The 26,541-nt window shown below is 48.2% G+C and overlaps 1 protein-coding gene across 1 annotated transcript in view; it reads right to left on the bottom strand.

Moving 5' to 3' along the window:
- Nucleotides 1-3,070: 3,070 nt before the first annotated feature.
- Nucleotides 3,071-26,541, bottom strand: part of LMX1A (LIM homeobox transcription factor 1 alpha) — a 143,389-nt gene continuing 119,918 nt past the window's right edge. Inside the window, exons 5-9 of the mRNA XM_048861952.2 lie at nt 12,131-12,300; nt 8,524-8,601; nt 8,294-8,363; nt 6,581-6,751; nt 3,071-6,210 (exon numbers count right to left, since the gene is read on the bottom strand). Of these exons, the coding sequence (XP_048717909.2) occupies nt 6,050-6,210; nt 6,581-6,751; nt 8,294-8,363; nt 8,524-8,601; nt 12,131-12,300 (650 nt within the window). The 3' untranslated portion in view covers nt 3,071-6,049. The remainder of the gene's footprint in view (nt 6,211-6,580; nt 6,752-8,293; nt 8,364-8,523; nt 8,602-12,130; nt 12,301-26,541) is intronic.

Here is a 26,541-nt window from a genome sequence, read left to right as displayed (position 1 = left end):
TCATGCTGTCTTGCTCTCTTTCTCTGGCCGAATGTCTGTTTATGTATTTATCCACAGTGGGCGAGACAATGACTCTGTTACCCAGTGGTTTGGGCACCCACCTGGGAGGTGGGAGATTCTGGGTCTAGTCCCCCTGCTCCAATCACTCTTTCCTTAGTTATCCAGCATGCTACAGCTTCCCCAGGAGAGGCTGAGGGAGCCCTGTATAGAGCATTCCATAGTTCAGGGGTTAGAGTGCTCTCTCCTGAGAAATGGGAGAGCCTTGTTCAAATCCTGTCCCCCTTACCAGGCAGAGGAACTCTACCAGGAAACTCAGTGCAGTTCCCCCACCCCAGGGAAGTGCTCTAGCTACTAGGCTAGGAGTTATAACACATACCGCCTGCTCTTTTCCCCCTGCGTTTTGAAGGGGACCCAATCCAGTAGGAATGCTCAGAGGCCACTTGCTAAATTGGGCCCTGCCCATAATTTAGACTGGTGAACTACTAACTTCCCCTGGTTTGTGAATCACCCTGGGCTCAGGAGGCCAGACGCTTAAGAGTGAGCATGTGCAGAGACAGGAATGTGACCTCCAGGGAATATAGGGTCATTTTTATTCTGAAAAACGTAGGCAGCCAGTGAGTCCAGACACTTATAGGAGGAGTTTTGTGGATCACAGTGGAGCCAAAACTGGGACTTAGGCACCTAAGTCTGGCGCTTAGATGCCTACGCACCTTCATGGGTGCCACCCAATGCAAAATGGAGGGTGCAGATTGATAACAAGTGACAACGGCCCAGCTCCTCAAAGGTACTGTGTTGCCATCCTGCCATTGATTTCAGTGGGAGATAGGCACCTAAATACCTTTGCGGATCTGGGCCGCCATGGCTATGGACTTGCCGAGACCCACAATCAGGGCAAAAGGAATGAGTGCATTAGGCCAGAAGAGATATCATCCCATTGAGCAGGGCCATTTCAGGGGCCGTTGGCAGTATCAGGAGCAGTCTAGCCAGCAGCTTTGTAAAGCTACCTCTGAAGAAAGCACAGGAAAGACATGCCATGTGCCTGGAAATCATTTTTGGTGGTGGACAGGTTTAAGAAACCATATTTTCTCTGCAATCTAGGGTTTTCTGTGTCCTACACACCACTAGGAACATTGCTGTCTTACAGAGAAATATCATCAATAAGCACTAAGCTCTGAAATACATTGATATGGCCAGTAGCCAATCCGCCTCAGACGTTTCTATATTTGTATGGCCAGATCTGGGAGCCCAAGTGGCCTGGCCTACCACAAGCCCTTTCAAAGGAGGCTGACGGAGGACGGTGCCCGTCACACACTGAATTTCAGTAGGGTTTCAATGCCCTGCTTTGAAATCACCAACCCAAGCCCTTACGGAGGTGAAACTCCAGCTGGCTTCAATGGGAGTTTTACCAGAGTGAGAGCTGTCTCTAAGATTTGGCCTCTAGCTAATGGTGTCTTTTACCTGTCTTTTTCAGAGGAGATCTGAAAGGTTTTGATCACCATTGCCTAAGGCCAGATTCCTTTCATTCCAGCCTCTTTAAGCAATCCTATTATTAGGACATTGTTCCATAACTCCTTCCAGCCACGATTACTGAACCCCTTGAAGTCCAGAGGTTCCAGCAGGTATCCAGCTTCTTGGACTAATATCCCAACCAACCCAGCCTCCTTGGTCTGCAACATTTGGTTGTTTCTAGGAAGCAAGACCTAGATTTTCAAAGGCATTAGGCATCTAACTCCCGTTGATTTCCCAGTCTGAAAATAGTGGGGGGAAGAAATGAAGATGTTTCAGTTTGAATTTCCAAAGCCTTCAGGTTTTTAGTTAGGAGGTGAGGGTGCAGCTAGTTTGTTTTATCTGTGTCTGTTCAGCCAGCCCTGATCCTCACCACCAGCCCTGTTGGGTTTGGTGTCTCACTTCAGCACCCGGGGTGAAATTAACCCACTATAAGGCCTAAGCACGATTTAAATCTTCTGCGGAGGGCTGAATTGAAATCCCTGTCCCCAACTTCCTCCACCTCTGTGCTTTTCTCTCCGCTGCCTTCCACCCAGACAGCCATACAAGCAGCAAAGAAAGACATAGGAACAGCTGGAGAGACCTTCTGTGACCTTGTTAGTATTAAAACCTCCCTGATGTGGCTGGCAGTTCTGACACCGTTTACCTGTGATTGAGATCATATCAGTGCAGGGCGTGGAATATGTGTTGAATTACCTGCAACACCACTGTCAGGAGACAGCCAGTGTGTCATCCCCACGTCTAACAGGCAAGAACTGGGGGGATCTAGGCCCCATTGTGCTAAGCACTGCCCCCAATCCCTGTTGCACTTGTCTGTTTTGATACCAAACTTGCCAGAGTTAAAGGAAGGCACAACTACCGCTTGCTTTAAAAGACAGCTAACCAATGGTCCGAATACTGCAAGCGAAGATGCTGCAGACCCATATAAGGTGGGACTGATGCTATGGTGACCACTGAGCCAGTGCAGGAAAACAATGAATTGCGCAAAGTGCTTGAATGAATGGCTACCAAAAGACAGCAGCAGAGAGACCTGATCCCACGCTCAAAAAAGTGAATGGAAAAACTCCCAGAGTCTTCAAAGGCTCTGGTTCAGGCCTCATAAAGTGAGCAAACACCAAGCAATGCAACATAGGACCCTCAGTAGAGTAGGGCTGTAGCTCCCAGGAGTTAGAGATGGAAAATCCCTATTGCTATAGTTCGTTTTATCTACCACGTTTCCCCAGCCCATGCAGGGATTCTCCAGGGTTTTGTCCGGTTTAATGTTACCCCTTTGACTTTGAAGTGCCAGTTAGTGGGGCTTTCCAGCTGGAAAGCAGTGACTGGCTTATTTCTGAGTGGGAGGCAGAGGTACAGACCAGTTGTGGACCTCTGATTGCTTCTCTCTGAGTGGCTATTCCCCTGTCAAATAGAGCCCTCATTGTTAAAAATATATATAGATTGCCTGCTATCCTTCTTTGGTCAGTTTATCTCACTATGCCCTGCCCAACTCCTCTTCCTCCTTGACATCCCCACCCTTCTGATAACCGCAGAATCAACAGAACATTTCACACACAAAGAGACCAGCCACTTTGCAGAGATTTTTAATTTAATCTTCGTACATCACTTCTGATGGCGTGTCATTTTCATCCATCAGCCCCCCCTTACATTCAGTGTCAGGTCTTTAACATGGCCACTAGCCGGAAACTACAGCACCACAGTTACTTTCATTCATTTTACATTTTGTTGTTTGCATAATTTATCCATAACAACAGCACAAAATTACACAACACAGAAACTATAATAGGATAAGGACGCGTCTGCACCTGCCTCAGCACAGGGCTTGAGTCTAAGAAAAACTCTGCCAAGGAGCCTGTGGCTTCCCCAGCGGTTCAGTGGAGCACGTGGGTGGATAGCAGGAAGCCCTCCCACACTTGATTTGTCCCAAAGACCACTGGGACATTGAAACTTCATGCTTTTGTGCTGCACTAGGGAAGCAAAGAGCAGGACAACCCATCGCTTAAAGGGTGGGTCTACTCAGAAAAGTGACCATGTGGGGCTCCATATGTATTCTCTCTTCTGGAGGAGGAATAGCTCACGTGGATCCAGATGAAGGGCTTGATCGAAAAGCCTCTGATGTCAACGGGCTTTGGATCAGGTCCAAACGGAGCGTGTTCCTCAGGACTCATCTATGCAAACACCTAGGCTGCGGCAAGCTAATGCTGGGTAGATTGACACCTGGGCTTGCTGCAAGCTACGTGTCTGTCTGGACCCTGCTGCTGAGCACCAAACTTTCTGTAGTGCGTTTTGATCTAGCCTGCTTTGCAACTGGAGCAGATTAAAATGCACTAGGGAATGGTTGGTGCTCATCAGCAGAGTCCGCACGGGCAGCTAATGCAGGGTAGATTCACACCCCAGCTGGCCGTAAACTAAGCGTTCGCATGAACAAACCCAAAGTGCTGGCCTCACGCTCCCCGCTAGGGTACTGGAAACCCATCTGTGCTCAACAGCAGCAACAGTGTAGGGCTTGTCTACACTTGAAACACTACAGTGGCATAGCTGCAGCGCTTCAGTGTAGACACTACCTGTGTTCTCCCATCCGCACAGGTAAGCCATACGGCAATAGCTAGGTCAAGAGAAAAATCCTTCCATCCACCTAGCTGTCTACACAGAGGGTTAGGTCAGTTTACCTGTGTTGCTCAGGGGTGTGGATTTATCACACCCCTGAGTGATGTAGCTGCAGGGGGGCTGGAACAATCTGTGCAGTGGGGGTGCTGCGAGCTATTGATCCAAACTGTAAACCCTGGGTATGATGGAAACCACTTCAAGCCAGGGAGTGTAACAGCACCCCTAGTTCCAGCACTTATGCGTAGCTGTGCAGCTGTAAATTCCCAGTGTAGACCAGCCCTTAGATTCTGCCATCTGAGCTTAGCTGATCAGCGTTGGCCCAAGGTCAAATACAGACCTTTGTAAATGTTCACACAAGGATCTGCATACTCGCCCCAAGATCATGAAAAATGACTCCCCGTTCTCCTTCCAGGGCCTGATTCAAAGCACAGTGATACCAGTGGGAGCTTTTCCATTGACTTTGATGGGCTTTGGATCGGTTCCTTACTGGGAGAATCAGGATCCCGTGTTGGTCACCAGGTCTGCAGTCGTCTAGGGCTAATCCGCTTGCTGATGATGCATAGGGCAGAACATATTCCATCTCACTCTTCCATCGCTTTATTGGCTTCTACCGGGCTAGGAATGGAAAACTCCTGAGATGGTCAGTGAAGCCAGCAGCTATGACTCAGAGACACAGAGGGAGCAGAGCAGATACAGGCCTTGATCCTGCCCCATTAAAGTCCATGGAAATTTTGCCTTTTATTTCAGTGGGCCCAGGATCAGGCTCCAATGACTGACACAGACAGTCTTTGGATTATAACCAACCTTTAAAAGCAACCAAGCAGATGGAAAGCACCAAAGACCTCTCGATTGCAAGGAATCAAATGTTCCTTCCCTGCCGCTGGGCTTTTGCAAACTAAACATAACCTTTATAAAAGTAAATTATTGTCTTATAACTTAAGTGCATCAAGCATTTCCTTAAATATGGTTCACACTGAAAATAAAGTTACTTTTGCTGTACAGTACATTTCTGATAGAATTAGGAATAAACTTTGTTGATACTATATGCAGGTGTGTCTGTGGAGTCCATACATTTACACACACACACCCCATGTGCGCTCACATACGCACACACCCAAACATACCAACCTCTTGCCAGGAGTTTCCCAGTTAGTGTGAGAGAGATTAGGAGTTTCTAGATGTCTACACTTGCATGAGAACGTCTATATTAAAAGTCCCTGTTTTTATCAATAAACACTAGAGCTGGTAAAGAAACAGGAAAAAAAATATGGCGAACATTTCTTTGAAATTTTTCCCGTTTTTCATCAAATTTTGCCAAAATTGCAAAATTTTAAAAGTTTTGGACCATTTCTATAGGAGGACAGAAATCATATGGTCAGAGACTCTAAGGCCAGAAGGTCACTCAATGCGATCATCTCATCTGACTTGTATATCACAGGCCAGAGAACTTTGCTGAAATAAATCCCAGTAAATCGCAGGGGGAGGGTGTGGGTGACGGAACTGTGAAAACTTTGCGCAAAGTGTTCCCTGTTTTTTTCTTTCCCCATCAAAATTCTGTCTAAATTTCAAAATAAAAAAAAATAAATACATGAATAATTTTTTAAATCAACCCTTTCTATAGCCAGACAGGGGGGTAAACAGGAGATGGGGAATGTCAAAATTTCACAGAAATGTTTAACCTGTTTTTTCCCCCATTGTTAAAATTTCAAGTTGAAAAATGCAGCCCAGCTCTAATAAACACTTGGTATCTAATAGTAGGATTCTAATAAAAACATGACACTATGCGATCCATAACTTATTCAGTCTTTGGAAATACTGAGCTACAAAATATTGTTTGACAGCATTCCAGCAACACAAACCCCTTGCCCGCCATATCTGAAGTGAATTTAACCTGTAATGTCATAGACACCTGTGCCTGGCCAGGTGACACAGACAAGGCTCAAGAAGTGAAATAGGAGTTCTGCATGGAGTACAGATGGTCGATGGGGTTTCCCATTCTTGACTGCAGTGGTCCAGCTTCTGAAGTTGCTAGGAAACAGTCGCCCAGGTTGCTAAGTGAGGTATCGTCACTATCCAGGTCATGGAAAAGGGGCTCAGCACCTTAAAGTGAGGCAAACAAATGATGTTGAAGTATTATTGGCGATGGACAGTCCTAGCAAAGCACTTCACAGTGACATAATGCTGTCCCCCAACAGAGCTAAAGGGCTGGACTGTGGGCGTTAAGCCACTGCCCACACTAGGGGGCGCTGCTGATCCACGACACTCCAGCTGGAGCTCTGGAAGGCAGCCTGGGTTTCGGGAAGGTGCCAATCTCACCAGCTATGGAGACTCGCAGGGAAGGTGAGAACTGGCGTGTGTGTGTGTGTAAGTCAGGGTGGAATCTCCATTCTGGCTCTGTATTGGTGGGTGGAAAGAGACCTGCTGCAGAGGTGCCTAGAGATGAGCACTGCAATTTCCCAGAGGCTCTTACCATAGGGGTGCATGTGGTCTCCTGGCATCTGGGGCGGGGTCAGCCCTTGTCGGAAGGGGTCCGAGCTGTAGACGCCCTGCTCAATAGCCAGCAATTGTTGTGGTGGGGCCAGCGTGGTGTATGGGTTCATGATCCCCTCCAGGCCAGCGTTCCCACCACTGTTTGTCTGAGCTGTAAGACAAGGGAGAACTGATGTCAAAGAGCCAAATGTTGCTGTAGGGCCCCCCTGTTTCTAACCTCCCTGGGCTGCTACACAGGTCTGCACTCCAAACCCCTCCCCAGGCAGCAGTGCTGGGTCCCTTCTTACCCTCTGGGCAATTCTCTCACACACATCCCTGAGCCCGCAGTCCCATGGTGGCACTCCTTACTCTACTCCACCAGCGGTAGGACTCAGCTCCCCCCTTCTTGTCCTGCCAGCTAAGCTTCTGGCCCCCTTTGGCAGCATCTCTCTGTGCTGTGCTGCTGTCATCCCTCCTTCCCTGCAGAAATGGGCAGAGATGTTAGGCTCCATCCACTCCAGACTTCTGGACAAGTCATAGCCCTGCATGCTCAGAGGAGAATGCTCTGTCAGTAATTCCCGTCCTATGCTTGGGGCCCGGATGGAGGGGTAACACAAAGGTGGCTTTAAATCACGTTCACACACCATGTATTCTGGGGTCATTCCGGGGCCACCATGGCCTGTAGTGTAAGTTAGAGCCTCCTCAGGGCTGCTCTAACTGACTCTCAGCTTCCCATGACTCCCCGGGGGCCTTGGGATGCAGAGAACAGATGAAGAGCAGTGTGATTTGGCCACATCCCCTCCCCCCCTCCCCGCCACAAGTGTAGCCCTCCCTCCTACTCCCTAGTGCAAAAACACCCCTTGCCCAGGGCTGTAGATCAGGACTGTTGTAGAGCCCTTTCACCAGTTCTGCACCAGCCAGGGGGCCATTCCCATTCCCCTTCAGGCTCCTTTCCACTCCCAGAGCAGCACCAAGGGGTCTTATCAGAAATGAGAATCTTTCCCTCCCTGGCAAGAGCGGCTTCGCCACCCCCACCCCTGCCTGCCCGAGTGCACTAGGAAGTCCTCAGAGAAGCACTGAGCCCTGAGTTGTCTCTGTTTTAATTAAAGCCAAACCATCTTTTCCTAGGTTCACCCCTAGCGGCAGCAAGAACCCTGACCCCCTTTCCCACGCTAGCTGCCCTTTCCGGCCCCTTGCCCTTATGCTGTAAGCCATGTAATAAAAAGAAATGCTACTTCACCCAGCATGTGAACAACCAGCGGAACTCACTGCTGCAAGAGATTATCGAGTCTCATGCTGTGGCTGGGCTTCTAAGTGAGCTGTTTATCTTATGACAGCTAGTAACAGTTTCAGCTCTGCTGGCTAAGGGGGAGACTCCTCCACGCATGTAGGGCATTTCACAGCAGGCTAGTGGATGTGGGGGTAACACACCACGGAGCTGGGGGATCCCGGGCAGAGATCCTGGGATGGTGTCAAGTTCTGGAGTGCAGGGGGGGGCCCGTCTTGCAGCAGAATGAGAGGTCTCAGCTAGAAGAGTTGGGTTTCTAGGCCAGGAACCAGGGGACACGGGCAGCAGGAAGTAGGCGCTGCCATTGAACTGGGAGTAGCAGTGCCACCGACTGGGGGGGCAGCATCGTGCAGCCGCTCTGTGGTCTCCGAGAGTGGTCGTGGGGGTCTCACGCCGCATAGGGATGTGGGGGGGCTTGAGTGGTACCTGAACTGAGCCGCTGGGTGTTTTGCTGATCTTGCTGCTGCTGCTGCTGCCTCCTTGCGAGTTTCTTCATCTGTTCAGGAAGGAAAGGGATGCAGAGGGTTGAAACAAGTCAATCTACGGAGGAGGCAAGAGCAAAGCTCTAGGACAGTGGTTTCCAGGAGAATATAGGGCCGAAGGGACCTCCTGGGTCACGGAGTCCTGTCCCCATATCGTCCCCCGAGGTTACGTACCTTCGCTCTTTGATTCTGGAACCAAACCTGCACGACTCGCACACTCAGCCCCGTCTCGGCTGCCAGCGTCTCTCTGACCTGGGATAAACGACACAGCAGACATCCTCAGTCTTTTACCCAGCGGCTTTGCAGGTTCATTCCAGAGAAGGAACGGCGATCGGTGACCCAGAACATCGGGGAGTCTCCAGTTCACACAGTCCTCAGGAGGCCCAGCAGGCAGCCTGCTGGCGGGGAGGTTTCCTACCACTGGAGCCATCTCAGAGAGACAGAACCATGGACTGCACCGTCCCCTCCAGACCGCTTTGGGGTGGAGGCTTCGCCTCGAGGCCTGTGAACCCTGGAGCTGGCCACCCAGATGGTGAGTTGTGAGCTGCTTCCCATACGAAGCACTTGTTTCACTATCCTCATCCTCTCTGCCTCCCCGCAGTCGCCCCTCCAGTTGTTTGCGCTCCCTCTCGGGTCTGGTGATCAGTCTAGACTGTAAGCCCTTCCTGGAAAGAACTCTCCTTAAATGACCTACGTGTACAACAACTAGCGTGATGGGACCCTGATCCCTGACTGGGCTCTCTGGGTGCTTCCATAGTAAAAATAATAAAGAATAAGGAACCACACAATGTGGCTCGCTCTCTGCCTCGCATGTACGCACAAGCAATCAAATGCCTAGGGATGAGTCCCCAGTCTGCACTGGCTGGAATTTAAGGTATTTAGTTTAGCCTATGAAGCCTGGGGGAGAAATCCTGCTCCCAGCGGCTGTTTTGCCATTGATGCCAACGGGGCCAGGATTTCACCCTTAATGACAACTCCGTGCCCTGGCCCAGAACAGGGGCCCAGAGGGGAGAGAAGGATGTCTGGTGCCTGCCCTCTCCCTCACATCCCCACGTGGGGATGGGGCACAAGCGCAGTGCTTGTGTTTGGGGGAGCACAGGGACTGCTCCCTCCTAGCTCCTCCAGGGGCACAAGCTGCACCAAGGGGGCAGGGAGGAGATGGGGACTATGCACCCCTCCCTCGCCCTCACCATTCCTTGCAACTAAGGCATGGAGTAGCATACACCCCCCTGTGTGATCTGGAAGGAGCCCCTTGAGCTCCCCACCAGTGGGACAGTGCCAGCAAGATACAATCTGGTCCTATATGGGCTGGGTCCTGGTTATCTCAAAGACTATCTCATGTGATCATACAGCAGCATTGAGCAAGCACTCCTCCTGTTGAGCCTGGATGTGACTGGAGGCAGGGCCTTCTTAGGGAGGGGTTCTCAGCTACGGACAAGCTTCCCCATCAGTTCACCAGAGCCTGAGTTTGTTGACCTTCAGGTTATTCTGGAAGGCGTGGGAGGGTAGGCAGATGGGGCTGGTGGGAGGACTGTAGTACTGGGGAATCCCAGACAGGTTTCAGCTGTGAGACAGACTGAGCACTTCCTATTGCAACTGGTGGAGAACCTCACAGCTGTGGCACGTGACTGTAAGATGCTGTCTTGTCCACGGACGCAAGATCACAGCCAGGCCCAGTCCAGCTACCTGCAGCTTCTGATCAGAAGAACTGGCTGGGAACATCAGAACAGAGATGGGGACTATAATCTGGCCCACAGCCACTCAGGACCTTAAACACAATAGAAGAACTTTAAAGAAAATCAATGTCTAGCTCGACAGGGAGTCAGCGCAACAATTTCTGCAGCGGAGTAATGTTCTCGGGCAGCTCCATGCCCGTAAGAATGGAATCCACAGCAGCCTGAATGAGCCGTTAGCTTCGATCAGCGATGAGAAGGAGCCCTGCATAACAAACAATTACTGTAATTGAGCCTTGAAAAAACACAGCCGTGGAGCCGTAACTCTACATCTATCTGCCGGAGCACTGGTGGGAAAAGGCCCTTTTAATGATGGAATGGCGAGAAGGGGCCAGATCCCCAGTTGGCGTGGCTCCATTGTCTTCGATGGACTTGTGCTGATCTACATCAGCCGAGTAGCTGGCCCAGGAGGACCGCCAGTTGGAGGATAATATGAATCTCAGAGTTGGGTGAGGATGGAGTCAGGGATATATCGTCCAGTGGAATCACCAGGACAGACGCACTGCTCAGCAACTGCATCGGAGTTATTAGAGTCAGTAATCAGAGGTCCTACTTTCTTTGGGTTCAACTTCATGAAGTTCTAGGACATTAAGGTCCAGCAAACACCTAATCTGAGCACAAATTGTAGGTGCTTGGGACTTTTTTAACAACAAGACTTAAAACACTGAGAAATGTACAATAGGAAGGAAACAATCTTGCGTTTTCCAGGAAATAGCCTGGATGCTCTAAGAGATCCTTTCCACCGCTAACTTTCCGGGATGATCTAAGTCAGTGGTTCTCAACCAGGAGTCTGGGGGTCCACCAAGCAGGGCCAATGTTAGATTTAGTGGGGCCGAGAGCAGAAAGCCAAAGCCCCACCATGCGGGGCTGAAGCCTGGGGCCCCAAGACCCACCACCGGGGCTGAAGCCAAAGGCTGAGCAACTTAGCTTTGCAGGGCCCCCCGTGGTGTGGGGCCCCAGGCAGTTGCCCTGCTTGCTACTTCCTAACGCCAGCCCTGGCTTTCATATGCAGAAAAAAATATTGTTGTGGCACAGTTGGGCCATGGAGTCTTTATAAGATGTTGGTGGGGCTTCAGAAAGAGAAAGGCTGAGAACCTCTGAGCTAAGAGATCCTTTCATCAAGTCCTTGGGACAGGGGTCGTAGCCTCCACTCTGTGTGGTGCAGCACCTAGCACACAGTGTCTGGGACAGACGCTGTCTTACAGAGACTACAGTCTAAACAGACAAGCCAAAGGGGGGATTAAAATCTCCATTTTACAGACAGGGAATTGAGGCACAGGGGACTTGCCCGAGTTCACACAGGAAGTCTGGGGCGGAGCTAGGAACCAAACCCGTTCTGCTGAGCCTCATGCTGGTGCCATAACTACAAGACCGTGCTTCCCCCAGCTTAGCATATCAGTGGTACGAAGCAAACCCGCTCCGAAGGAAGGATATTACTTGTTAATCTTCCTCGTGGAAGATACCATTCCACCTGACTCCCACTAGGACACTGAGAACCCAGGGAGATAGAAGCAGGCTCTTCCGCAAGATTTTTGGAATCTCTGGGGTACTGGTAGGTGCACTTCATGCCTGCCACAGACACCAGTCACTCCACCAGACCACAGGGCATGGGTCTGGGACTCCGCAGGTGTAAATCGGTGTCGCTCCAATGACTTCAGTGGAACTAGGAGGATTTACTCCAGCTTGGGGTCTGGCCCAGAGTCAAAGAACTACCCACCATGCTGCATGCACACAGGCGTTCATATGTATCCTTACAGCACATCGCCTTCATTTCTTCTTGCATGCACAGCTGGGAAATTTGCTCACATTTGGAGGTGCTTTGGAAAGCTGGGTTCCCTGGGTACCTCTGGCTGCGTGGGTACATGTTACACACACACACACACACACACACACACACACACACGCGCGCCCACATGCAACAGAAACAGAGCAGGCCAGATCCTCAGCCCATGTAAATCAGCACCGCCCCAGTGACTTCAATGGAGTGACACTGGCTGAGGATCTGGCTTGACATCTCCCACATGCAGACGGTTCTCTTCTCACTGTACCTTCCTGCATGGCTTGGAGGAGACCTCAAATGATGCTTTGAACGCCCTCCGCTGCTGTGTTGTCAGGATTGTCCTGGGTCTCTTGGGACGCTTGTGATCCTTGCTGTCCTCAGCACCTTTCCTGGGACCGTGGCCTATTTTGCATAGACTCTCTTCATCATCACTTTTACCTGAAAGAATTAAGCAGGCCCATAAAGGTGATGGGCAGAGCATGCCAGCTTTCTGGGAGGCGCGTCTTGGTTTAGCTGAACTGTACATTTTAACACCCAGATCCTCCAAGGGATTTAGGTGCCCAACTCCCACTTGGCCTTAGGAGCCTGAGACTTTTTGACTTTCAATTACTTTTAGGCTCCTAAGTCACTTGTGAACATGGGATTTAGGCATCTAAATCACTTGGCCACTTTTGAACCCTTAGTACATATAGCTACACCTTTTATAGACTTTTTGCTGCAAGTTCCCCAGCCATCCTGCCAACCCTCAGTTACATAGATTTATTTACACTTCCATCTGGCCACATATATTTTGTTCAAAACACCACCGACATTGGGGATTCCACATTGTCCTGCCTCCTCATAGTTTCCTATCCAGCCTCCTAATCACAAAATGGCAGCCATCTTCCCTGAGGGCAGCCTGGCTTTGCTGAAAGCAGAGGGGACGGCCATATTCACTAAAGGCAGCCTCGCTTTTCCATGCAAAGCTCTTGTGGAATTTCTGCCATCTTGACTGGGGGAGATTTGGCTTCAGCACTGTTGAAAGCAAGGGGAAGTGGTAGCCAGTTTGAACAAGGGGAAATTCATAAGTTTGAATCCAGGATCATGTGAAACAAACTCCACCAAATATTGTGAGATTCATAATAAAATCACACTGGTTGGTCACACCATAACAGGGCTGAGAATGGAAGTCTAGATGCAGCCTTAGCTATGGAGGCCCAACCCACACTTACAGGTTCTTGTGTTAAGCACTTTACAAAGGTATCATTATTCCCATTTTACAGATGGTGAGACTAAGGCTCAGAGAAATGAAGTGACTTAACCAAGGTCACACACCAGATCAGGGGTAAAGCTAGGCCTAGAAGCCAGGACTATCCACTGTGTTGTGTCTTTATTGTACAATGACCTCCTCAAATCACCCTTCTGTTGTTGTCTTGTGGGTCTCATCATCACACGTTGTGCCAGGACAGTTTATACTGATACAAAAGAAGGGCGGGGCCATTCTTGACTGATCAGAAGATATTGCTGTGCATTCACTTATGGATCATAGATCAGGCCAGATTTAAATGTGTACAAATGCAGTTTATATAAGAGGACATTATGATTTTGGGTCAGGAATACATCCAAGGCAAAACACGAAACCATAGAAGCCTCTCCCTAGAATTCATGTGGGAGAACTTTTCTCTTAAGGACTAAAAATGCTGTAGCAGTCAAATATTACAGAGAGATAAAGAGGGGACAGGCTCTGACCCCCAAATCCAAAGTCTAGATGTTCTTCATAATTTAACCTGACAATGTGAAAGCGAGATGAAAGGACTAGCGCTCGATGTTTGCAGAACCGTAGGCGATAGGAGCATACATCTCTTCTCTGACATAAAACCACCCAAACTCAGGCACTTGGGGAAAAACAAGAATTAATGCCATGTGAAGTTTAAACTTGTTTCATATGTTTGTTAAAGATTGGAAGGAATTTGGGGAGGGTTTTCTCGGCCCCTTTTTTCCTCTATTCATTCCACCAATTTATGATGTAAGCAGTCTCCGCTGAAGGTTATATCCTGTGAGAGCTAGACACCTGTGGAGCCCTGCTTGAGACAGTAGTGTCAGCACTAGAAAAAGGAACGACGATTTATAAATCCATTTCAAGGAAAGCTGAACTTTCTACACAAGGACAGGAGGTGGAGCCTGAAGCCAAGTAAGTTGGACATTTCTCCCTGGAGGTCTAAAATACTTAACAACTTATAAACTCACTGCTTAGTGCCTCAGGTGGCAGATTAAAAGCTGAATTGTCCAAATGGAGGAGCAGGAAGGGAAGTAATTTTGGCAGCATGAGCAATACAGACGGATCAGAGTTCAGCCGATGAATTCACTGTATTTTCAAAGGCTGTAACTTATCTCTCAACCCCCGGACTCTGAAATGAGGGACTGTGACACTCAAAATGAGAGACAATGAGGGACAACCCACTTTAAAATAAGGGACAATTTTTTTTATTGGACACACTGGGTTTGTTTTTAAATCAAAGTACAAGCATACAAATAGCCTGGAACTTATGATGGTGAAACTAAACAATGATTCTGTGCACTAAAAGCATATTTAAGATGCTAAGGTGAAAATAATGTGAGCACTTGAGAGTCACGGGCTTTGGAAGAGCAATGCATTAAAGCAAATTAGTGATTTTTTTTATACTAATGAAATACAATAACACAGAAAGAAAGTTAGGATGAACCCATACGGTTAAGATCAAGCTCCAAACTGTGGAGTGAGGTGACAGAGGCGGGTATTATGGCAACTCCAGTTTTCCTGATCCAAGTTTGCAGCTCATAGGAAAGGGGAGCAGGTGGATCAGTGCAGTGGCCCCTCAGTTCCCCAGGGATGCTGACAGTCCTGGCTGCAGGGAAGAGCATGGGCAGGGGATCCCCCTCCCTGGCAGAACGGATCTGCTGGTGAACCACATCCTTGCAGCTGCAGATGGTCTTCCCGAAGCTGGACTAGAAATGTGCGTCCACTCACTTGAGCCTGAGGTCTGAGCCACTGGAGAAACCCAGCCAGCCCAGCTCCACATCCAACTACTCAAGGAAGCAGGTGACTGAGGAGAGTCCAGCAAGGGGCTAAACAATTGCTCAGCTGCCCCTTCCTTGGCCCTGGAAGCCAACACGGGTGCCTGAAGGATGCCCTTGATCTCAGGCTCCGAGAGGAATTTGGGGACCTTCTCCCAGTGTAGGGAAGCCCGCAAGGTGTCCCTTGCTCCACTTGCTTGCAGCATGGCAGTGACTGGTTGCAAATGTGAGATGTGACAACATCACACACCAAGACATGCGGCTCCAAAAAAGGAACGTGGCTGAGCAGCTGAATCGGGACTTCGCAATGGCAATGCACAGGACTGAAGGACAACTTTAAAAATTGGGGCCATGTGTACGATGCCCTGCACAATGCAGGACAGTTGAGCGGTATGGGTTGGAATAGCCGTTCCACGCAACTAACAGCTCATAGGATTTGCTCCAACAGTCTGGATCACTGGTCTGTCTAATTTGGAACCCGTTCTATACCACAGGAGACCATTGTTCCATTTTATACAGCATCCAACCTCCTAGTATGCCAGACCAGTTCACTGATTCATCCACTCTGGGCTCTTATCTCCTGCCACCCAACAAAATGGTACAAATGGCCTAAGACTGCCTAAGACCTTCTTTCCCATGCAGGTCATATTAGTCACTATTTACCTCTTGGGTTAATAAATGTCAATTTCACATCAACAGACATCAATATCCATTACTCAGTAGAGCTGGCTGAAATTTTTCAACCAAAACTTTTGTTTTTTTGGTAAAAAAAAATTCAGATTCAACCACATCAAAAAGTTTCACCAAACTGGGCTCATTTTGCTGAATTGCTTGGGTCGAAAATACTAAAAAAAAAAAAATCTGAAAAAATCTGAAAAAATCAAAACATTTCATTTTGACTTTTTCTAAATGAAATGTTTTGCTTTTGGGTTCAAAATGACTTCATTTCAAAATTTCCTTTTGTTTTATTAAAAACAATCAAAAATGATTCCATTTTCTTGAGACTTATCATTTTGTTCTAACTGAAATGAAGATTTTTTGTTTCATTTTTATGAAACTTTTATGAAACAAACTTTATGGTTTGCCAAAAATTTCTAACAATTTCATTTCCAGTTCAACCCCAAACCCTTTTTTTCAGCATTGCCAGTGAACAGAAGAGCCCATTATCTGCCCCCCTCTATTATTCAATTCCATAACTAAATTTTCTAAGCCAGTACAGAATTCTGGGGTACAGCTTAAAAGAAAGACACTGTACAAAATACAGGCCTGCGTGCTTCCTACAAGGTGCCGACTTTGTCTACTCCACTATCAAATCCACATTTTAAAATCAGCCAGTCTGAAAGATTCATATCCAAAAGTTTTAAAAGAGCTGTCTGCAGAGCTTTCTGGACTGTTCATGTCGATTTCCAGTAAGTCTTGGAACACTGGGGAAGTTCCTGAAGACTGGAAGAAAGTTGAGAATGTTTAACTTAGCCTGGTCTCTGCACTTATCTCACTGCCCCACAGGCTGTGTGCAGAGAGTGAAGCATCTCTTTCACAATAGACTGAGATTCAGTTTGGAAAAGAAACATTTTATGTCCTTGAAATTCCACAAGGATTTTTTCTGTGCTCCTGCATTAAGCTATTGGAGACAATAACCCACTGGGTCTTGTCCTGGTCCAAGCCCCTGAACATCAACCAGCTACAGCACCTTCACAGCTCACCCATACTGCAGCAGAAGCCTGGGCCAACGTGCCTCCACGGACCGTTCCAAGAGGAAGCGTTTCCGTGATGAACTCACAGTTGAAGTTCCAGACCGGGCCAACGAGCAGGTCCAGTTCCAAAGACTTGCGGCTAGGGAAAAGACATCGCGAGGGGCAAGCGGAAAGGCTCCGGCTGGCTGCACAGAGTGAGGACAGGGTTTCAGAGCGGGAGCAGGCACTTGCTTCCCAGTTCCTGGAAAAGGAACAGCGGCTAAGGGAGGCGGACATTGCTCAGCAGAGAGAACCATTTGTGTGTCTCAGATCTATCCTGTCTCCCAGAGCATTGCCTCTCCCACACCACAGCCCGAGTCCCCTGCGATGTATCCTCAGTCCATAAACAGCTCGGAAAACTCCCTGTTTGGGTGACCCATGCAATTAGTCCCATGAGCAGCCAGGCAGGGCAACTTAGCCCCATGTAGGCCTTAGTCTTGACCCCCCCTTTTCCTGGGGATACCTCCACCCCCTTTCCCCGGTGCTAAGTGTGCAAAAAGAGGGACGGAAGAGAAAGGAGATTGCGGGGGCCAGGGGACATGGCATGATGGGGGTTTCTGTCTTGTACATGATTTCACAGTTTGCACTTCATGCTCATTTGTTGTTGTTCTTTTGGAAAAATCCTGTTGTAACTGGTGTTATGGTGTTGCCTGTCTGGCAATGGGTGAATGTTGTACGGTTTTAATACATATTTATAACTAAAGCTTTTTATGTCATCAAGAAAGTTTATTACTGTCCCTGCATCTCATGATACAATCTGATTTGAAATAAAGGTGAACATGTGATGAGGGACAATTAGGAATTAGTAAGCAGACCCTAAGCCTCTATATGGTTCCGAACAGCAAGCCACACTTCAATCACTCCCTTATACGAATCCATATTGTGAATCATGCCCCCACCCATTCCATAAGTCATCTTGTCATTGGCAAGTACATTGCATGGCAACCAGCCCCCCCCCAGCACTGAGCCCCCCCAAAATCAATTAATCCCCCCCCCCAAGCACATTGAGAAAGGTGCTCGTCTCCCTCTTCCATTGGGCTGTACACGCCCGCAACGTGGAAGGGAGCGCAAAGCTGCCTTGACTTCGGTTGCCTGGGCACAGCCAGCTTCAGCTGTGGTAGCTGCACTTTCTGGCTGTGTGTATCGGCTCAGTGGCCCCTCGCCCGCACAGGTCCTTTCCGGGGGAAATAGCTCACCTCTGGCTTCACAAAGATTGGGAGGGGCACAGCAAGCCACAGTGAGGGGGACAGCACTGATGACACTGGCCTCTAAATGGGCCTGTAGCCACCGCCAGTGGGTTTTCAATCTGCCCAAAGCACATTCAACCACCATTCTACACCTGCCAAGAGCATAATTAAACTGTCTTCTGCCAGGGCCTTTGCAATCAGGGTATGGTTTCATAAGCCAAGGCAAAAGGGGGAATGCAAAGTCCCCTGGAACAACAGTGAGGACAATAGCTCCATTGACGACAATGTCATGTGGTGGGAATAGTGTCCCAGCCTGTCCATGAATGTAGGCTCCCAATCAGCGAAGAACCCTTGTCTCATGAACTTTCCCAGTGCAGCCTATGTTGGCACTACTAAATCTCCCTCTGTGGTCCACGAGGGCTGGCATAACAGTGGGGTAGTGCCCTTGTAGAGGGCAAATTATGGGCATGAGTCCCACCAATGGCTCCAGCGCAGACAGGAAACTCCGTTCTCTGAAAGCCAGCAATTACCTCAGGAATATCTCTAATGCCCACCTCCTTGGGGTAACCCACACGCCTGATTGCCTCAGAAACATCCGCCACTGATTTACCCACGAATCGACTTTCCAACACCAAACTGGGTTGGCAACGGACCTGTAGCAGTCTAGTGTAACCAGCTTCCAGATGGTTATAGCAACCCGCTTCTGACCTGGGAAGGGTGCCCTTATACGTTTGTCTTTACGCCGGACGGTTGGGGCAAGCTGCTCACAAAGCTCCAGAGGTGTCGCTTTCTTCATGCAAAAGTTCTGGCCCACTGTTGGTCACTGCAGGTCCTCATGAAGATGGGATCCCACCAGCCTCCATAGGAGGCATCAGTGGCTATATTGAGTGTCATGAGCAACATTAGTGAGTGTGAGTCTGCCATGCCTGGATACGCCTCCTCCTTCTCCATGTTAAGCTCTATCAGATGCCTTTGGTGGGTCAGAAAACACTGCCAAAATGCCCACCAATGCCTCACGGAAGCTCTGCCCGTTTCCTGACACAGGAGTGAAAGTGCAAGCAAGAGAAGTTGAAAAGGAGCCTTCCCCATGTTGCTCGGCTGGCAGTGTAGGCGGGCTGTTCAAACTTCCTGTAACGTGCTGGGTGCACAATAAAGTTTTCCCACTGTGCACCACGGTCAAAGGCCTAGAGCGGCCACATTTAGAGAGAGCAGTAGGGAGTCTGCGGTATGGTTGGTTTGACTCGGGTCTGCGTGCTGCACTGTGGATACCAGGTTTGAAAATTCTTAACCTAGGGTTAACAATCAGTGTAGATGCTCTAACCTGGGTCAGCTGACTTGAGTCCCACTAACTCTGGGCTTACAGTGCAGTGGAGACATACGCTCGAGGAATTCAATTTATTTAACTTAACAAAGTGAAGGCTAAGGGGTGACTCCATCACTGTCTATAAGTATCTACATGGGGAACAAATATTTAGTAATGGGCTTGTCAATCTAGCAGAGAAAGGTCTAACATGATCAAATAGCTGGAAACTGAAATGGGACAAATTCAGACTGGAAATATGACGTAAATGGTTTTAACAGTGAGAGTGATTAACCACTGGAACAACTTACCAAAGATTGTGGTGGATTCTCCATCACTGATAATTTTTAAGTCGAGATTGGATGTTTTTCTAACAGATCGGTTCCAGAAATTATTTCGGGTTGAGTTCTCTGGCCTGTGCTAAACAGGGGGTCAGACTAGATAATCACAGCAGTCCCTTCTGCCTTGGAATCTGTGAATCTTTGGACTTGCAATACTTAGTGGGAATTGAGAGCACCTGGTATCCTGTAGTGCGCACTCATCATATAGCAGGATCAGGCCCCAAAGTCATTTTAGGATTATTTATTTTATGGTAGCACCAAGAGGCCACAACAAAGACCTGGGCTCCTTTGTGCTGGGTGTTGTACAGACACATAGTGAGAGGCAAGGCAGTAAAGATTGGGCAAGAAAAGAGAGAGGGGCTGTGACTCGCCCAGGGCCACGCAGTAGGTCAGCAGCAGAGCGAGGTACAGAACAGTTGTCTCCCGTGACCCACTCACTGACACCTCCTGGATTTTATTATTGCTCGTTTACTTGGGAACAAATCCACGGAGCTCTCCCACCAGTTTAAGTGGTGTCTGCACGGCAAATTAGCAGAGGCTGCAGCAGGAAGGTAACCACCAGTGTTCCTGTTCTGCTTCTGTATGGTTGAACCAGAAGCTACAGAGGTAGGGATCTGAAATGCTTTTGAAAATCACTAAGCACTAGGAAATTGTTTCAAACCCATTTTTATCCCAAGGCTGAAGTTATCTTGATTAAAATAATAGTAATCCATGAAGTTTGCATGGTTTTTTTTAAATTTAAACCGTTAATTAGTGATTTTTTATGCCCCCCACTGTAATTTTCTATAATAAAACATTCCTTTTCATTTTTTAATTCCTCAGTTATTAGCCCAAACTGCTTTAATTTCTTCACCCCTCAATGCCTCCCCACAATTGTTCTCTCTAGCTTGTGTCCCATGCTGCTTAACTCAGTGTGGCATTTTGGGACCCAGCTTGCACAGAAGATGCTATGCAATGAACACTTTATTGAGTTGCATAATTAAGAAACCTTATTTATGACTCAAATACTGTATTGGTAACCTCAGTTATTAATCCTCAGAGGAGCATCATGAAAGCACTTGTAAAATGACCATTTTACTGTGTATGAACTCTCCTCTAATGTGCTGTAAATCAATCATAACCTTTCCAGCAGAGCTCCTCTAGGATCCTTTGGGGAAGTGTTTATGGTAATTACACCTATAATGAAGCTAAGCGGCTTGTTTTAACAACATGATACACACAGTGTGGGCAGGTTTGGAAGGGGCTTCATTGAAGGGATAAGCAAAATGGCAGTAAATAAGGCCAACCTTACAGGATCTGGAAAGGGTCTGGGAAGAGTCTCTCAGCCTCTATGTTCCCATGTGGTCACAAGGTCGGCAGTGATCTCACCAATCAGGGGACCCTGCTCATGGGGAGCTGAGACTGACTCTGGTCAGTGCAATGCAAGCTGCAAAGCAGTTCTAGGAGGTCTGCACTGAAGTCAGAAAAGGTAGATGTGGTCTTTGACAGACATGGGTGTGGCCTGGGGAAACTCCAGCTGCGCTCCACACCTTGCAGGCTGTAATTTAAAGCAGGTAGTTGGCTGTGATCTCTCTGGCCCATTTCCACAGTAAGAATCAGGGGGGTTAAGCAGGGCTCAGAAATAGGATGGGCCACACTGAAATGCCCAGATTTGCAGACATATTTTTAAAAAAGAAAAGGAGAACTTGTGGCACCTTAGAGACTAACCAATTTATTTGAGCATAAGCTTTCGGGAGCTACAGCTCACTTCATCGGATGCATACCGATGAGGTGAGCTGTAGCTCACGAAAGCTCATGCTCAAATACATTTGTTCGTCTCTAAGGTGCCACAAGTTCTCCTTTTCTTTTTGCGAATACAGACTAACACAGCTGCTACTCTGAAAACAGACATATTTTTGTTTCTCTTTCAATTAATTATGAGAAACAGTCAAACCTTACTTTACCTTGCATGGTCTCTTGAAATGTGTGTTAACTACTTATGCTAAACAATCTGTTCCACCTGGTATTTGCAGTATTCCAAGACCCGAAGAAGCTTGTCTCTTTCACCAACAGAAGTTGGTCCAATAAAAGATATTACCTCCCCCACCTTGTCTCTCTAGTGTCCTGGGACCAACACAGCTACAACAACCGTGCATATGCCTTACTAAGGCAGTCTAGGAAACTGGGAATTACTCCAGGTAGCAGCAGTCCACAGAAGATACATTCACGCGGGACCAGGGAATTTCTCTATCAGTGGACAATAATTTGAATCACAAATTCTAGAAAGTCAGTGAGGATCTCACACCCATTCATGACCTCTCTGTCAATTGCGCTAGAAAAACATAACTTCAACATCAGCCAGACTTACAAAAAGTATATTCGCAAAATAGGCAAAAATTGTTCCTAGCAAAGGGAGGAAGGATGGTCTTCGTGGTTAGGGACTAGCTCTTGCTATGTGTCTGTACAGTGTGGGCCCTGACCTCCATTGGGATCAGTAGGTCCTACTGGAATAGCAATAAATAAATAATAATACAATGTTTGTGTGTTGAGCTCTTCCTCTCCTGATGTCTGCAGCAGCTGCTGGACAGCCAGGGATGGATCCTGGGAAACTGAAATGAGGAGATGCTCTGTTCTACTGCTGGGTGTTGGGCTGAAAGCACATTTCACGCTGAGGCTGGGGTTGCGAAGGGCTACCTCAGTACAACTGATAATGATCATTAAGACTTCAGTGAGATACAGCATAGATTTTAAGATCAGAAGGGTTCACTGTGATCATGTAGCCTGACTTCCTGCATCATCACACGGGCCATAGGACTAGTCTGAATTCATTCCTGCTTCAAATCCAATAGCTGGGGCTGAACAAGAGCAGATCTTTTAGGAAAAAAACAGCCGATCCTGATTTTAAAATGTCCAGTAATGACGAATCCACCACGACTTTTGGTAAGTTGTTCCAAGAGTTAACAACCCTCACTGTCAAAAATGTCACCATATTTCCAGTCGCAATTTGTCTGGCTTCAATTTCTAGCCATTGTAGCTTATTATATCTTACTCTGCTAGACCGAAGAGCCCTTTATTATCAAATCCCAGTTCGTCGTGTAAATACTGATAGACTGTGATCAAATCACACCTTAACCTTCACTTTGTCACGATAAATAGATTGAGCCTAAGGCAGGTTTTCTAATCCTTCCATCATTCTTGTGGCTCTTCTCTGAGCCCTCTCCAATTTATCAGCATCCTTCTTGAATTGTGGGCACCGTATCCATCAGTAACTGAACCAGTGCCAACTAACTAACTAATCCCTCGCTCTTACACAGCACTTTTCATCAGTAGGTCTCACAGTGCTTTACAAAGGAGGTCAGTGTCACACAGAGTTAAAAAACCTCCTGGCGCCTTCTCGATATCACCTTGTATAGTCATCCAAGGATCACATTAGTCAGCAGGAGAGGAGTGGCACAGTACTGCTCGAGAGATTTTGCTGCTGGCATCATCATCATCATCACTGTTATTATTATAGCTGTGCCTAGAGGCCTGAGTCCAGGATCAGGGCTCTACACATAACAAAAAGACGGTGCCGATGTGCAAGAGCCAGAGGGGGATAGGACAGGCAGATGGGAGGAGCACAAGGTAACTAGTCTATGATTGGTGTGGTAAGCAGCCGTCACAGTGCAGCTGCCTAACCACTGTACTTAACTGGTTCCCTATGGCACCCCTGACGTTCTGCATGCTTCCAGCCCTGCTCTTCCTTGAGCACACGCACCTGGTGTGGCTAATAGGCGCCGCCGACATGGAACAACATGCTTTATTAGCCGCATGCAGCTGCTTTCCTTTCCCACCCCACAGGCAGCTTAGGTTCAGGGGGCAGACCGGTCACACTAATTCCCACCAATCTCTGGCGGCTGCTGCAGGGGTTTTCTCTTCCTCCCTCTCCAAGAAAGAAACCCACTCTCCTTGCAGGCTACTGGGAAACCAAGGAAGGGGGTTTGCTCACTGGGTTTCACATGCAACATCTAACTGCAGGGCTAGCCACTTTTTGGTTCCTTGCCACGTTGTGTATGTGTAATGCTGCATTAACACCAGTGTCCTGCTTACATTCCAGTGTGGGTCATTCCATTCTGCTGCCTGCAGTTCCAACTGCACATGGCATTCTTATGCCCTTCCTAAACCACTGTGCAGCAATACGGTGCAGTTAGACACCTGTGATGCGTGTTCCTCACAGGAGGTGGCTGCATTTCAGTAGCTGGTAAAGCGATGCCTATATAAACAGCTATATTCCACTAAGCGTTATGTCAGCTTCTGCAGAAGAAACTGCTGCTGGATCTGAACTTTCCCAAAACTAAAGGGGTCAGGCCCATTTCTATTCAGAAACTACGCATGTTTGCCTAACACTATGTGTAATTTATCAATAATTATATAGGGCCTAAAAGAAACCCTCAGGTCTGAACTTGGTGGCTTCAGTCCATTGCTAGAGACTTAAAGACTAAGGAACCTGAAATTTTTCTGCTCGGGACAAGTGACCCTGTTGTCTTCATTTATATTCCACCGCAGAGGTGATGGCAATAAAACTCTCTCGATCTCACTAAAGGAAGGCTGAGTGCTTGCGAGCATCTTATGATGATGCCTGTAGGTGTTCTACTGCCCTGATGCTATTTCCCAGCTAGCGTCTGGCTACTATTTCTAACCACATGACTTTAGGAGCGCAGCAGGACATTTTGCTGTTAGTGTCTGACAAGTGCAGCTCAGTGGACAATACTGGAGCCGCTACAGCTTTCAAGACATGACAAAACCACCCGCTGCAAACAAACGGGTCTCTGCGCTCCACTCTGCCAGTGATGAAAAGGGGGGGGCCAAACTCCCCAAACACCTGCTCCAAGAATCCATCGGGGGGGCAGGGGAAGTTGAGTCGGATTTAGTGTGGTAATGCTTTTAATTAACTCTGCCTTTAAAGCCTTCCGTGAACGAGGTAGGAATTAATTAATCTTTAAGGCTCCTCCTGACGTCACATGGGAAAGGGCTGGGGGCCATTTATATTGTCTGTGTTGACCTCTGGGTGACCCCACAGCTCAGTGGGGAAGGGAGCCGGGCCGGGTGAGGTGGGGGGGGCAATCCAGGGCTACTCGATTTCGTGCGCGGAGATGAAAAAATTCTTTGGTTGGAGGGAATTAGGGAGAGGAGAAATGTTAGTACACTTTTAATTGGAAACCAGGGTCTTCTTTCAGAAGGGCTTGTTTACTTAGGCTTGGCCGCTGGAGCTCAGGGGAGGCAGTAATTGAAGCAAGGGTTTGGGAGATTAAAGAGAACATATGGCTTCCACAGCCTTGCTTTTCATCTGCATTTTCTCACAAAATGGCCTTCGGTTTGTGTCCCTCCCTCCCAGCCTCTTACATTTCTGGAGGGCCTTTGGGAAGGCAGCCACCGGCTGGACATGCAGCTCTTAATTTCACAGCTCCTTCCAGCACAGTGAAAGTCAGGGACCAAGCTCCATCTGAGATCTCGATGGGGTTCACCTTGCACTGGGGGAAAGCTGGCTGTGGTGACAGGTTCAAGTTCTCAAGGTCCCACTCCACCCAAGTGAGTTCGTGGGATGGAATCATGCGAAGGAGAGTACAACCTCGCGGGGGCGGGGCACTCTCTGGTTTCATGCCTGTGGCTCCTATGGCCTTGACTGGGATTTATGGCTGCTCAGCCCGTCTGGAAATCAGGCCAGCAGCCTGAGAAGAGTTAGGGGACTGAGAAGCCATGGGAAGAGGTTAAAGGAGCATGGAGATGGTTGGCCAAATCGCACAGGTGACTCCATGAAAGGCCGCGCTGGAGCTCTGCTTGTACTGTCATTCTGCCTGCGGAAGCACAGCCTTGGCCTCTTCACACATGACATGACATTACCCCACCTTCCTGGAGCACCACTCTGCTTTGGTCTCCTTACCACAGGGCATGGCAGCAGTCCACTGGCTTGCGCAGCTGCTCAGCCAGGGTGAGTGCAAAGCCATCCCTCTCCAGAAGAGGGCAGCATATCACCCCTTTCCTTTTCACTCCTCCTCGAAAAAGGCACATTGAGAGGTTGGGTTGCCAGATGGCATCACAAATCAAAGTCACCATGTCACATGCACACCACCACATTCAGTGAGATCCCACTACTGAACCCACCAGATGGGAGGAGCAAAGAGAGATGAACATCCTGGACTGAGCTACAAAGCAGTCATGTCACAAGCAGCAATGGTGGATCGCCACTAAAGGTTTGGGGATTGAGTCTGGTTTGGGGATAGGTCCAAAAATGTGGAGTCTGTTCCGAAGTTCCTCCCAACCCTCCAGATCTCCTGGGTCTCCAAAATCTGGCTGGAGTTTTCATAGGAACTGACATTTTTTTCCTGAGGTTTCTGCCACTCCTTTTGTTTCGGCTAGAAGTACTGTAAGCAAAGCTGAGGTTGTTGGGAATACTTGGGACAAACTTAGACAAACCACACACACAAAAAAACAACCCCTCACAAATCAGATATGGTTCACTTTTGGGGTGAGGTTTTCTTTTGGTTCTTATTTTATCTGAATTGGCTTGCTTGTTCCTCGATAGATATAGATATTTATCTCCAGTAAGTTAAGAGTGGAGGAGAGAGGGATTTTTTGCCAGTTGACTTTCCAAGGTCTGATTCAGCACTCTCACAGCACCATGTTCCTAATTCATACATTCCAATATTGGGCAATCATCTACTTGACTTTCTAGCAACAACACTTGCAACTGCACCTTCGGTTGTTGGCGTTCATCATTCCTGAAGCTAATGGACTCAATATCACATGGCATGGAAGCCCTCCAATAGGGGCCATCCAAAGCTGTAGAACATCAGCTTCTCTCTCCAGGAGATCCACTGGCTACAAGGGATCTCACTCATTCTCTGGATACTCACTCACCATAACCGCTGCATCCAAAACATACAACCCCCGAACAGCGAAATCAGCAAGGCACCCAACACTCACTACAACAGCTGCAATGATTTTCCATCTCCATTACAAGTGCAGAGAAAGGTCCCAGTCCAGCTTCATCAAACCTGTACTGGGAAGGGACATTCCCAGTGAGAGGATAATGACAACTATTTGTTTTCCAAATGACTTAGGGGAGG

This window comes from Caretta caretta, chromosome 8 (genome assembly GCF_965140235.1).
Source record: "Caretta caretta isolate rCarCar2 chromosome 8, rCarCar1.hap1, whole genome shotgun sequence".
Lineage (NCBI taxonomy): Eukaryota > Metazoa > Chordata > Testudines > Cheloniidae > Caretta > Caretta caretta.
This window is presented reverse-complemented; position numbering and strand designations above follow the sequence as displayed.